The 13,560-nt window shown below is 55.2% G+C and overlaps 2 protein-coding genes across 3 annotated transcripts; both read left to right on the top strand.

Annotated features, from left to right (window-relative positions):
• The first annotated feature begins 82 nt into the window (after positions 1–82).
• RBMX2 (RNA binding motif protein X-linked 2) lies at positions 83–3,780 on the top strand. The gene is made up of 6 exons (XM_080624569.1): positions 83–122; positions 215–330; positions 441–492; positions 562–691; positions 1,000–1,180; positions 2,073–3,780. Exons 1-6 carry the CDS (start codon positions 118–120, stop codon positions 2,495–2,497), a joined length of 909 nt encoding a protein of 302 aa, XP_080480695.1. The 5' UTR covers positions 83–117; the 3' UTR covers positions 2,498–3,780.
• A 604-nt stretch (positions 3,781–4,384) lies between these two features.
• Positions 4,385–13,343, top strand: SLC25A14 (solute carrier family 25 member 14). Of its 2 annotated transcripts, none has more exons than XM_080625083.1 (9): positions 4,385–4,485; positions 4,568–4,715; positions 5,233–5,327; positions 8,234–8,319; positions 8,559–8,654; positions 10,146–10,270; positions 11,320–11,455; positions 11,827–11,907; positions 12,608–13,343. In XM_080625083.1, exons 1-9 carry the CDS (start codon positions 4,422–4,424, stop codon positions 12,647–12,649), a joined length of 873 nt encoding a protein of 290 aa, XP_080481209.1. In that variant the 5' UTR covers positions 4,385–4,421; the 3' UTR covers positions 12,650–13,343. The 2 variants fall into 2 exon arrangements, with proteins under 2 accessions (XP_080481209.1, XP_080481210.1); XM_080625084.1 differs by having other exon boundaries at positions 8,559–8,724; positions 10,114–10,270.
• Positions 13,344–13,560: the final 217 nt, after the last annotated feature.

Raw genomic sequence — 13,560 nt, 5'->3', positions numbered from 1 at the left:
TCGGCTCGGCTGCGCTCGGCTCGGCTGCGCTCGGCTCGGCTGCGCTCGGCTCGGCTGCGCTCGGCTCGGCTGCGCTCGGCTCGGCTGCGCGCATGCGCAGTGTGTGGCGCTGCCGCCATGAAGTAGGTGTACGGGGCGCGGGGGGGGGGGGGGGAACGTTGCGTGGCTGGGTCTCTGTTCCTGTGTTGGAGCTGAATGTGCTCCCCTCCTTCAGCCCCCTGACGAAGGTGAAGCTGATCAACGAGCTAAACGCGCGGGAGGCGGAGCTGGGCGTGCAGGAGGCCGTCTCGTGGCACGCGGAGTACAAGGACAGCGCCTGGATCTTCATCGGTACGGCCGGGGAGGGCCGGGGCTGGGGGGGTCAGGGCCAGGGCCTACGCGGTGCCAGTGCTCGTGCCCGTGCCCCTGCCCCGTTCCTCCCTGCCTCTCTCTCCCCGCAGGCGGGCTGCACTACTTGCTGACAGAGGGCGATGTCATCTGCGTGTTCTCGCAGTAAGTGTCGCAGCCCCCACGCCCGCCGCGCCCCTGCCGCTGCCTCTTGTGCTCAGAAGTGTGTTGCAGGTACGGGGAGGTCGTCAACATCAACCTGGTGAGGGACAAGAAGACGGGAAAGTCCAAAGGCTTCTGCTTTCTGTGCTATGAGGACCAGAGGAGCACCATCCTCGCTGTTGATAACTTCAATGGGATCAAGGTGAGAGAGCAGCCTGGGAGGCAGGTGTGTCTGTCTGTCACCCTCATGTGGCTCCTGTAATGCTGCCTCACATCAGCCGAGAGCCCTGGCCACCCACAGCGTGTGGGGAGCTGGGCTGTTGATACAGGGGGCTTGATATAAGAAATGCTAGTGCCTGGAAAATACAGAGTTAAAGTACTTTTTAGCTTAACTTAAGTTGTAGAAAGAAAACAATGTTATAAGTCTGTGGAATTTAGGGGCCCCACTAAACATGAGTTAATGTGGGGAGCTGGGCTGTGCACTTGCTAACAGCAGGACTCCCCTCATAGATCAAAGGAAGGACAATTCGAGTGGATCATGTGGCCAACTATCGGCCTCCCCAGGACTCTGATGACTTGGATGATGTTACAAAAACCCTCCATGCAAAGGGTTGTGGAGTTAAAACGCCACCTTATACATCATCTGATTCCCTGTCAGAAGATGATGATGTGCCTGTAAAAAAGCCAAAAGGTGAGGTGTGTTTCTGCAGTCCTGACCCCCGTTGGGAGCCTCTGCACAGAGCCCTTGGCCTTGAGAGGGCCCTTTCCTCAGGGAAGCACCGAGGGTGGGTGGACTCTTGAAAAGAGCGGGACGGGGGGTAGCTGTGCTTTGGAAGCATGGAGAGGGAAGGCTTAAGAAGAGCAACACTTAACACCTGAATGCTGCTGCTGTGTGACTGGGGTGCTGCAGGTCTATGGGATGGCCATTGTGGCTTGTGTGAAACCGAATTGAACAGAACATAAAGCAGCAGATCTAGAGAAGCTTTTGTGGCTGAAAGCTGAAGTCAAAGAAGGCAGGGGGAATGTGGACTGGGTGGACTTTAAAGATTCTTTCTAGCCCCGTATACACCTGAAAATACAGCACAAGGTAAACCCAGCTGAGCACCTGAATACCTCCTGTTCTCAGGGGCTGCAGCAGGATTTGTTGTGAGATGTAGAGTACATACACAGTGACTTGAACGAATGTAAAGGACCAGCCCATGCAGCTGCAGTGATGGATTTTTAGTGGCTGTTGGGTTTTTATTTGATCCATGCAGCAAAGATCTTGGAAAAGTTACCCTAGCTGGGCAAGTGGGGTGCCAGAAGCAGGGGCTTGTAGTAGGAGCTGCATAATGTGGCCTGCTAATGACTGTTGGGTAGCATGCACCTGAGATTACAGCAAGAACACGACCTGGTGAGCACTAAAGAAGGAATTGGGATGGCTCAGGCTGGAGGAGGGAAGCATCAAGGTTGGAAGTGGAATGGGATTACTAAGGGGGATGCAGGCTGCGTAGCTTGAAGGGGGAGAACTTAAATGGGAGGGAGCTGGAGAGTCAGGCTGGTACTTCTGGGACTGTCCATCCCAGACACAAACTGTATTGCAGAGAGGAGCAGAGAGGAGCGGCTGCAGGTGAGCTCCCAGCCTGGGAAGAGAGCGGTATCCGTGGATGAGGCGCATCCCAGGATCAAGATTAAGAAGGAGAAAGAGGACCCGGCCTACGAGCGCTACGCCAGCGGGAGCCAGCAGCCCGGGAGGGGCTCCGAGAGGAAGCCTGCAAGCAGGACACAGCGGGAAGAGGAGGAGCGGAGGCACCAGAGGCCCCTGGAGAGGAGAGAGGAGAGGAGCTGCCAGGAGCAGCGGGGCCAAGGCGGGTTGCGGGAAGGCAGGCGGGAGGAGGCTGGCAGGAGGGGTGACATCCATGGCAGCCGCCGGGGAGAGTGTCCCGAGGGTGGCCGGGCCCGGGAGCACAGCCCCCGTGAGCCCTGGCACCGGGAGCGTGGCTCCACCAGGGGCTCCAGCCGCTGCTGACACCCCAGAACCTGCCTGGAGCCTCCCCAGGGACCTCCAGCTGCTTCCCCTTGGGTCCCTGTTCCCTGCTGGGCCAGGGCTGTCCTCACCACTGTGGTGTGGACCAGGACATTCCTTAGCTGCTGTCCTTGGCCCTTCCTGCAGCCAGGGATTCTCATCAGAATGCTGCACTGCATTGTGGAGGTGGTCACTGGGAGCAGCAGGATCCTCCCGTTCCCAAACTACCTGGGTCCGTAGGGATGTACCCCTTGTGCGCTGTTGGGAGAGACTGGCTGATACCTTGTTGGTTCATATTGTTATAAAAATTCAGGCTTAGCCACGACTGATTCCAAATGTTTTATTCAGATTGTTTAAGGGTAAGAGGCAATAAGCAAGCAGCACTGGGTGCGCAGGGGAGCCTCCGCTCCACCAAAGACGCACACCTCAGTGTCGTTTCCTGCTACATTTATCCTCTAAAGTTACACGCCTATACATATTCATGATCCCCGCTTTGTATTATAATGAGCCAAAAGGTCCTTTGCGCATGCGCAGTGCCTCCCCGTGGTCATGGGTGAGGGTCTCAAGATGAAGTAAATGAGTCTTCCTCTTGTGAGTAGGGGTCTTCAAGATGAAGTAAACGAGTCTTCCTCTTAAACTTTTCACCTTTGGCACAGTTGGACGCCCCAGTGGTTACACAATTAGCTGAAACCAGCCATATCTATAATTCTGTTAACTAGCAAAGATTTAGAACAGGGTGACCTTTCTGCAAAATTTATTGCAGGATGGGCAGGCAAGGAGTATCTCAAGCTAGCAGATGTTTGGGAGGCTCTGTCTTTGAACTAACAGATAAGTAGAAGGATGGTGTGCAATGTTACACTTTAGAAGGCTAGTGTGAAACAATTAACTCGTGTTTAGTGGGGCCCCTAAATTTCACAGACTTATAACATAGTTTTCTTTCTACAACTTAAGTTAAGGAAAAAGTACTTCAACTCTATATTTCCCAGGCACTAGCATTTCTTATATCAAGCCCCCTCTATCAGTTTGACACTTACACAAAACTTAAATTCATTCACTCAATATCAACATTACAAAACCTATAGCCATATAATACACAAACTTTACTTGATCAGCAAATTAAACATTTAAGTTTATTACAATATGCTGGGACTGGGTCCAGCATTGCCCAGCACCATGCCTGGATCCTGTGCTGTGTCCCCAGGGCTGCACTGTTGCAGTGGGATTGTTTACTGTTGGTTTGCATTTTGGTTTAAATGACTTCTATTAAAATGTTACCTGTTAACTCAGCAGTCACCTTGGGAGCAGCGTTTGTCTCCTGGTGTCATGGGTGGGAGATGTTGACATGGTGTGCAGTGATGGGGGGATGTTCATAAAATCACAATGTGGTTTGGATTAAAGGGACCTTAAAGCTCCAGTTCCAAGGCCCTGCCACAGGCAGGGAAACCTTCCACTAGAGCAGCTTGCTCCAAGCCCCTGTGTCCAACCTGGCCTTGAACACTGCCAGGGATGGGGCAGCCACAGCTTCTCTGGGCACCCTGTGCCAGCGCCTCAGCACCCTCACAGGGAAGAGCTTCTGCCTAAGAGCTCATCTCAGTCTCCCCTCTGGCAGGTTCAAGCCATTCCCCTTGGCCTGTCCCTACAGGCCCTTGTCCCAAGCCCCTCTCCAGGTTTCCTGGAGCCCCTTTAGGCACCGGAGCTGCTCTCAGGTCTCCCCTTAAGGAGCCTTCTCCAGACTGAACTAGCCCAGCTCTCTCAACCTGGCTTCGGAGCGGGGGGGATTGTACCCGCAATTCGTTGGTACCAGAAATAACCGCTCCGACCGCATGGCTCCGCTCCGGGGGAGCGGGGCGGATGAAGCTTAGCGCCGCCTGCGCTTCCGGATCCGATGGTCCCGGGCTCCGCCCGCGCCGCCGCGTTCCGCCATGCCATGTCCGCGCTGAGCTGGAAGCCCTTCGTGTACGGCGGGCTCGCCTCTATCGTGGCCGAGTTCGGTGAGGTGGCGGTGGGGGCCGGGCCGGGGAGGGCCGGGCCGGGCGGGCAGGCCGCGGCCGCTGACAGGCGCTGTCCCCGCAGGCACGTTCCCTGTGGACCTCACCAAGACGCGCCTGCAGGTGCAGGGCCAGAGCGCCGATGCTCGGTTCCGCGAGGTCCGGTACCGCGGCATGTTCCACGCCCTCTTCCGCATCTGCCGGGAGGAGGGCGGCCGCGCTCTCTACTCGGGGTAAGCACCGGCGGACAGGACCCACCGGACCGGGAACTCCTCACCCGCCCGGGGAGCGGCCTTCCGGACCCGGGAATCGCGCCCGGTCCGGGTCCATCCCGGCCCAGCCCTGCGCCTGTTCTGCCTCTCCAGCTCCGGGACCCCGGCCTGCCCCACCTGCCCCATCCCACTTCGGGAATCCCCTTTCGTCCCGGTTTAGGGTCCCTCTGCCCGTCCCGGGCCAGTCAGCGGTGCTGCTGTGCATCCTGGAGACTCCCGGTCTTCCCGAGATACAGAGCAGGGAATTGTATGCCAAGGCTCCCGTGGGTGCTGGGCTCTCGTGCTGTAGGATGTGGGGGGATGCATCTGAGATGCTTCCAGGTCAGCCGGAGTTATCCTGTGTTCCCTGTGCTGCTGGGGGAGGGGGGCTGTGTCTGGCCTAGGCTGTGCCCCTTGGTGGTGATGGGCAGTGCTCCAGTCTGGGCCCGCAAGGAGAACCAGCCCATGGCAGGGCTCACTGTGTTGTCTGTCCCCCCAGGATCGCCCCTGCCCTGCTAAGACAGGCATCCTACGGCACCATAAAGATCGGCATCTACCAGAGCTTGAAGCGGCTCTTTGTGGATCGCATGGAAGGTTGGTGTGGGTGAGCGTGGCACCTCCGGCCTCGCCAAGGTGCCCTGCGAGGTCTTGTACTCTCTGGGCAGTCCAGTTTTCCTCATTCCTTTCTCTGTCCTTCCCAGCTATGATTCCCACAGCAACAGGGTTGTTGCTACTGTGTTGTTACTCTGTGCTGTGATTCTGTTTGTGGGGTAGTAGCCAGGATGGGCTTCCACACAGGTGGGAATCTGGGCATGCTTGGTGCAGCCCGCAGCCCCAGCCAGGACCCCACCCGCCGCCTCCCTCCAGCCAGCTCTTTCCTTTTGCCAGGCTGTATTTCTGCTTTGCAGAGCCAAACCCAAAGGTATTGTGGCCCCAGGCTTATCTCTTTTAGAATTAGTCTCGGGGAAGGCATCCAGCCATCTGTACATCAGGTTGTTACGTGGGTTGACAGCTCCAGCAGCGTGTCCCTCCGATTTTCCTGCTGGAGCCTTTGAGCTCATGTTCCTGAAAGCGGCACATCCAGATAGAAGTTGTACTGTCTGGCTCTGTAGCCGTGGCTCCAGCTGGGATACAAGCAGTGCTCCTGACCTGTGCACCTCTGGGAATGGGTCCTTGGCTCCCACCAAGAGCAGAGTGGCAAGAGCCTGGTACATGTTCACTGAAGGAGCACCACGATGTGCATGTGCAGTTTTAATCCCTGGTGTGACACAGGTGAATCCTGTCATAGAATCATAGAATAGTTAGGGTTGGAAAGGACCTTAAGATCGTCCAGTTCCAACCCCCCTGCCATGGGCAGGGACACCCCACACTAAACCATGCCACCCAAGGCCTCATCCAGCCTGGCCTTGAACACCGCCAGGGATGGAGCATTCACAACCTCCCTGGGCAACCCATTCCAGTGCCTCACCACCCTCACAGTAAAGAATTTCTTCCTTAGATCCAATCTAAACTTCCCCTCTTTAAGTTTGAACCCGTTACCCCTTGTCCTGTCACTACAGTCCCTGATGAAGAGTCCCGCCCCAGCATCCTTGTAGGCCCCCTTCAGATACTGGAAGCTGCTCTGAGGTCTCCACGCAGCCTTCTCTTCTCCAGGCTGAACAGCCCCAAATTTCTCAGCCTACCTCCATACAGGAGGTGCTCCAGTCCCCTGATCATCCTCGTGGCCTCCTCTGGACTTGTTCCAACAGTTCCATGTCCTTTTTATGTCGAGGACACCAGAACTGCACACAATGCTCCAAGTGAGGTCTCACAAGAGCAGAGCAGAGGGGCAGGATCACCTCCTTCGACCTGCTGGTCACGCTCCTCTTGATGCAGCCCAGGATACGGTTGCTTTCTGGGCTGCGAGCGCACACTGCAGCCGGCTCATGTTCATTTTCTCATCGACCAACACCCCCAAGTCCTTCTCCTTGGGCTGCTCTGAATCTCTTCTCTGCCCAACCTGTAGCTGTGCCTGGGATTGCTGCGACCCAGGTGTAGGACCTTGCACTTGGCATGGTTAAACTCCATAAGGTTGGCATCAGCCCACCTCACAAGCATGTCGAGGTCCCTCTGGATGGCATCCCTTGCCTCCGGCGTATCAACCGAACCACACAGCTTGGTGTCATCGGCAAACTTGCTGAGGGCGCACTCAATCCCACTTTGTCAGCGACAAAGATGTTGAGCAAGACCGATCCCAACACCCATCCCTGAGGGACACCACTCGTTACTGGTCTCCAGCCGGACATTGAGCCATTGACCACAACTCTTTGCGTGCGGCCATCCAGCCAGTTCTTTATCCACCGAGTGGTCCACCCATCAAATTGATGTCTCTCCAATTTAGAGACAAGGATGTCGTGTGGGACAGTGTTGAATGCTTTGCACAAGTCCAGGTAGATGACATCAACTGCTCTACCCCTGTCCCTCAGTTCTGTAGCCCCATCATAGAAGGCCACCAAATTGGTCAGGCAGGATTTCCCCTTAGTGAAGCCATGCTGGCTGTCACCAAGCACCTTGTTGTTTTTCATGTGCCTTAGCATGCCTTCCAGGAGGATCTGCTCCAAGAGTTTGCCAGGCACAGAGGTGAGACTGACTGGTCTGTAATTTCCCTGTCACACCATTCCAGCCCAGGAAGGGGTGGCTGGGCTGGTCAGCAGCACAGTGAGGACCAGGGGCACGTGGGAGCCTCTTTCCAGGGCTGCTCTGCTCTCCAGTGCTGCCTCCCCTGTGCATGGTGCTGTGCCTGTGCAGCACCACGTGCCTCCTCGCTGCCTGTGGCAGCAGCTCCACCTGTGAGTACCCTTCTCTGAATGTCTGTCTCCCTGCAGGCCTGGGGCAGACAGTGGCCTGGTCTTCTCTGAGAAGTGCAGTGGTCAGTACCAGCAAAGGGTTGTGGCTTTTCTCAACATAACCAACACCCTAATACTGGGCCTGGAAGTCTTGGATTATTCCCCCTGGAACTAATCACATCTAACTCTCTGCCTGGGCACCTGCTCTCGGTTCTTTTGGGGCGGCTGCATAGTCTGAGCGTGGCCAACAAGGGCTCCAGGTCAAACCAATTGGCATCAGGTTGCCTTGAGAAGCATTGGGCTGCCCCTCTCTGTCTCCCTCTGCCTTGGCTTAAATCCATCATGATGCCATCGCTGGACACTGAAATCTCAGATAATTGTCCAAAATGTCCATGTCCCTCAGACTGTTCCTTGTCTGATGAGCTGGATCCACCAGTAAGACCCGCTTCTCTCTGAGCGTGTTGCTGAGTGTTCCAGCTGCTCTTTCCAGCTCTGCCAGGCGTGGGGACAGATCTACTGTGAGGTGGTGGCACTGGCCAGCCTCTGCTCGTGCACCTTCACCATGTGATTTGTAAGCTGAGCTCCTCTGCTGTTCCCAGTTTCTTGCTTGCTCAATGCAATCCATGCACCTTCCCTTCAGCTCTTTAGGATCTGACTTTCTTTTCTTGGTTGCAGATGAAACGTTGCTGATCAATGTCATCTGTGGGGTGGTTTCAGGGGTGATCTCCTCTGCGCTTGCCAACCCGACAGATGTGCTAAAGGTAGGAGCGTGTCTGGAGAGAGCACCCTCCGGTGCAGGGAGGTGCTGTCTGCTGCCAGCAGCTCTGCTCATCTGGGGCCTTACTGATGGAGGCAGAAGCAATAAACAGACTTAAGAATGGTGATGGTGTGGAGGCTGTTGCTGTCCCTGTGCCCTGCAGGGAAGGGACATGTGGAGAGTGGTGTCTGCTCCTAACTGTTCTTTCCATCACTGAGCTGGTGTATCTCATGTCTCTTTCAGATCCGAATGCAGGCTCAAGGCAGTTTATTCCAGGGGGGCATGATTGGCAGCTTCATTGACATCTACCAGCAGGAGGGTACCCGAGGCCTCTGGAGGGTGAGCGCTGGCTGTGGAGCCCCCTCCGCTAGTAGCAGAACTAGCGGCTTCCTCAGCTCACTACTCTCAGGTGCAGCTGTCGAGGAGAACTATGAACCAAGGGGAGTAGCAGAGTTACAAGCAGAAGCACAGCTGTGGTGGGGATGGGGACTGTGCCACAGCAGCCTCAGTGCTGGACCAGGCAGACCTGGTTTCTGGGGCTGAAATCTGTGAAGATTCAGGTACAGGCAGCAGTCGAATTTCTCCCTCTTAGGATCCGTGAAGTCCTTTACAGAAGGTACCTGTGTGGGAAGGGGGGGAGGAATCAGTCAACTGCCAGTGTTGATTCAATATTTACTTTGAGATTATTTCTCCTCTCTAGACACCGACACTGGAGAGGGGAAGAGAGACTAGAAAAGATATGAGACACTTGGTGTTGCTGATGTGTGCTGCAGACAGGACACCTTGCAGGGACAGATCAGTCTTGAGGTGGATTCCAGTGATCAAGCTAGTCATGCTGCTCTCTGGTGTGGGACAACCACTGTCTCCTCTCTCCAGTCTCCCCTCACGCTGAGGCAGAGATGTTTGTGCTCACCAGCTCTGGCATTACCATGTGGGGAGTTTTGAGCTGGCTGTGCCAGGCCTGGGTTAGGCAGGAGCCCAGGAGGAGACTGTCAGGTGCTGCATTAGCACAGCAGGAGCCAGACACCTGAGAAATACTTTTAGTTCTTGCAGCAGCTTTGGGGTTGTGTAGTGAGAAAGCTGCCTGTCCCGATGGCTCATACACAGCTCAGCCACATGGGAGGGTTTCTGCAGTCCCAGTGACCAGGAGCATTCTCATGGGTCTCTGGATTACTTGGATGGCATTAGTCCCTGTGAAATGGCCCAACTCCACACTGGTGCCATGTTCTCCGTGTTCTGAAAGTTCATAAGCATTTGCACATCTCATTCCTGGTGAGGGGTTGCTGGGCTGCCTCTCAGATAGAAGGTGGCTGGTTCCTCTTGCATAAGCTCGTAGTTGTTGCAGTAATTGTCTTGCCAGTTCCAGATCAATGTCCTGCTGGCAGCAACTCTTCATACGTGAAAATCTCCTAAGTCAGAAGCTTTCACAAAGCTGTTCTGTAGCAAGGAGAAGCTGGAGCCCCACCTGCCTTCTTAAAGAGCTACTCCTCTTGGGGTGCAGAATGTTTCATGTTGTTGAAATGGGTGGGTGCTGTTCGGTGGGAAAAGATGAGTGGATTTTAGCCCGATTCCTGCATGCTGGTGGCTGGGAGGAGGGTACCAGCGAGTAGTTCATCTGGCTGGAGTAACGCTGCCAGGGGCAAGGAGTCCCCCTGAGCTCTGGCGTAAAGCTGGGAGACGGCGAGCTTGACCTCAGAGCTCCAGCTGTGAGGCAGGGCAGGGAGATATGGAGCAGATTGTCAGCAAAAGGCCCCTGAGAGGAAGGAGGGGGATTTGTTAGAGTAGCTGCAGCCCCCAGCTCTGTCTGTGACTGGTGCTTGTGCTCTGCAGGGTGTTGTCCCAACAGCTCAGAGAGCTGCCATTGTGGTCGGTGTGGAGCTGCCAGTCTACGACATCACCAAGAAGCACTTAATCCTGTCGGGCCTGATGGGTGACACCATCTTTGCCCACTTCGTGTGAGTATTTCCTGCTTCACTCTCCAGGCTTGGCAGGGGTGTGGGAAGCAGAGGAGCAAGGTGGGATTAGGGCTGAGACCTGTTCCCAGAGCCGGTGCTCTGAGCCACGGAGAACACGCTTAGTGCTTCAGAGGGATTGGCTGTGTTGACTGGAGCAGCTCAGTGAGTACCAGCAGGTATTCCCAGGGAGACCTCCCTGGAGAAGGAGCCAGGCAGGAATCGTGGAATGTCAGGGTGATGTCAGCTCACTGATGTCAGCCACAAACGCTGTTGCTCCATGTGTGTGCCCTGGTATGAGCAAGGCAGGAGTTGCAGATGTGTGACTGTGTGTAGCATTCCCCTGGAACAACTGCTTTAGTCTGAGGTCCTCGCCTGAACCAGGGCTATCAGCTTGCAACGAGGTAAAGAGAGACTTGCAAAGCTGATGAGGCCCTGAGCTTGAGCCAGGTTTGCCGTCAGCCTGCTCTGATCAGGGGGTGGGTTAGAGACCTCCCAGAGGCTTTTTTCCACCTACATTTTCCTGTTCTTCTCACAGACGCTTTAGTTGAGGTGCTGCAGTGCTCCTGTCGGGTTTGCCTCCTGTGGGCTGAAGGTAATGAGCACTGCACCATATGTGGAGGGAGGGGATTTGCAGCTGCATGCTCCCTCTTGCTGCTGCCTTTGGCCTTCCTCCCTCCTTCCTCACCCTGAAGAAGTGTTTGCTGTGGTGAGCAGGATGTGTGCTTCTGAGAGGCTGCCTTCTGGTCTGTGTTGCCTTGATGGCACCCGGAGGCACTTGCTGGGCTGCAGTCTGCCCTCTGGAGACCAGCAATGGGCTCTGGCAAGGGTCTACATAAGACAAAGCTGAGCCTTTCCCTTCCCCTGGAGTGTCTCTGCGCTCCTGAGGTTCTCTCCCTGCTTCCTGGGTGCGAACAGGTAGTGCAACTAATGTCTATTGCAAAGTGCCTGTCAGAAAATGCAGTGAAAGGTGTTCTCTTGTGCTGCTATCCTGCGTGAGCCGGAGCAGTGTGCTCAGAGCTGTTCCTATCTCTGTTCTGCTGTGTGTACAGTTCCAGTTTCACCTGTGGGCTGGCTGGCGCCATCGCCTCCAACCCTGTGGACGTGGTGCGGACACGGATGATGAACCAGCGGGCGATCGTGGGCAACATGGAGCTCTATAAGGGCACCCTGGATGGGCTGGTGAAGGTACGGAGGTGCACGAGGTGGGCAGATCCTGTCCTCAGGAGCCTGGGCAGCTCCCAGTGCCACACATGCTGGTGGGAGCAGTTAGATTCGGCAGGGACAGGACATGCTCAGCAGTGAGCGCTTTGGACAAACCAGGCCCAGAGTCACCTCCCGGAGGTCACTTGAGCCTCCTCCCAACCTCCTGGGACAGAACTCTGTCAGTGGTGCGGTTTGGTTAGGTTCATATGCTGACACAACAGCATCCCCACTGTTGTCTGCTTACTGCAGCATTTGTAATGGTCCATTGTATGTATGCCACGTGGCATTAGGGAGATGGGCAGAGCATGGATCTGGTGTGTCTTGTAACTCATCTGTCTCTTTTCTCCTCCTAGACATGGAAGAGCGAGGGCTTCTTTGCACTCTATAAAGGTTTCTGGCCCAACTGGCTTCGGCTTGGTCCCTGGAACATCATTGTATCCTTCAGAATGCTGCTGGGAGGTTGTAGTATGGACAGGGAAGGGAGAACTGAGCTGTCAAGGGGAATGTAGAGTGAACACCCGAATGGGGCACTTTATTGTCTTCCCTGTAGCAGCCCGGAGTGGCCTCCCTGTCCCCTTTGACAGACATAGCTGTGATGTGGCTGCTGCTGGTTCAAGTGCCAGAGTGGTGTGACTGTGGATGCTGTGGGCAGTGCAGGGACTTGGGGGCAGCAGCACAGTGGTTCCTTCTGAACTGGGTGCTCATGAGTGTGCGGCTCAAGACTCCCTCTGCCTGAGCTCCTGAAGATGCTGTGGCTGCTGGATCAGCTTCCGTTCATGAGAAAAGCTTGGGAATGTTCTGCTGCTCCCAGACGGGTGCTGCCCTGCTGCAGAACCAGCATGAGCTCCTCTTGCCCTCTGAAATTGTGTGTGTCATTTAAAGAAGCCTGGGGTTAGAGCCTTCTCCCTTTCTCCGTGATCTGGGCAAGCCTGGCCCAGTTTGCTTCTGGGGCGGTTTTCTCTCTCCCGATAGCTCCTATTCCTCAGCTTTCTCCCACCTTTGCAGATGAGTTCATGGTGTCTGGAAGAGGCCTCCCCACGCTGTGCTGATGCTCTGCCATCAGCCTGGTCATGCCAGGAGGCTCTGGGGCTGCTGCCTTGTGCATCTGCCTGAATTCCTTGACATTCCCTTCAGTTTTTTATCACGTACGAGCAGCTGAAGCGGCTTCCATTCTGACAGCTGGCTTCACCCCCCGAGTCCTCTCCACTACATGCAGCAGAACTTCGCTGCAGCCTTCCTTCATCTCACCATCCCGTGTCTTGCTGTGTTGGTAATTGTGGGTCTGGGCCCTTCCCTCCCCAAGCGCACGGTCCCTGGAGCATGCTCTGGCTGAGGAGTACCTGAGAGGCTGGAGGCAGGTGCTGTGTGAGTCTTCGTGTCAGGGCAAGTGTTAAGGGTGTCTGAGCGGGCTTGAGCGGTATCTTCTGTGAAGATCTGGGTGCTCCCATGGCCTTTGGGTGCTGCCGTGGGGGGCGGTTTGGCTCGTGTGTGCTGCTCGGCCGTGGCGGAGGCTGGGCCGGGCGGGTACTGGCGTGTGTCCTACCTGGAACCTCATTAAATTATTTATTGACTGGTGGCTGAGCCTGTGTTTGGGTGGGTTTGCTGCAGGGACCCAGAGCACCTGCTCCAGCTGCCCCGGGAGGGAGCAGCAGCTATTCCTAATGTTCAGCACTCTCCATGGATCTTTCTTCTCCAAATTGATGTATGTAAAAGCAGTCTTGGGGGTTCATTACAATAGAGATGTTTTCTGAACCAAAGTAATCGTTAGCGATGAAACCAAGTTGCAAAACCTCAGTCTCTTACTGCTTATCTTGGGTTTGCTTTTATCATTTTTAAATCAGGTTAAATGTGATTTCAAGCTGAATTCAGACATCCCACTACTTTAAGATGGTGGCTCTAATGTTGCTAGTGATGAGCAGAACATCAAGCAAGATATTTTGGTCTCTTATTTAATGTGTATAGTTGTGAAAGCCAACAGCTCTTGTGGTCCTACTCCCTGTCCTTGGTGTGGGGTGGCTTCAGGTTGGATGAAGGTCCATGGTGAGTTTCCTCCATGCAAACTGCACAAGGGACGTTCAGACAAAGCC

The sequence above is a fragment of the Psittacula echo genome (genome assembly GCF_963264785.1).
Source record: "Psittacula echo genome assembly, chromosome: 8".
In the NCBI taxonomy this organism is placed as follows: Eukaryota; Metazoa; Chordata; class Aves; order Psittaciformes; family Psittacidae; genus Psittacula; species Psittacula echo.
Note: the sequence above shows the minus strand (reverse complement) of the source record. Positions and strands in the feature narration are given on the sequence as shown.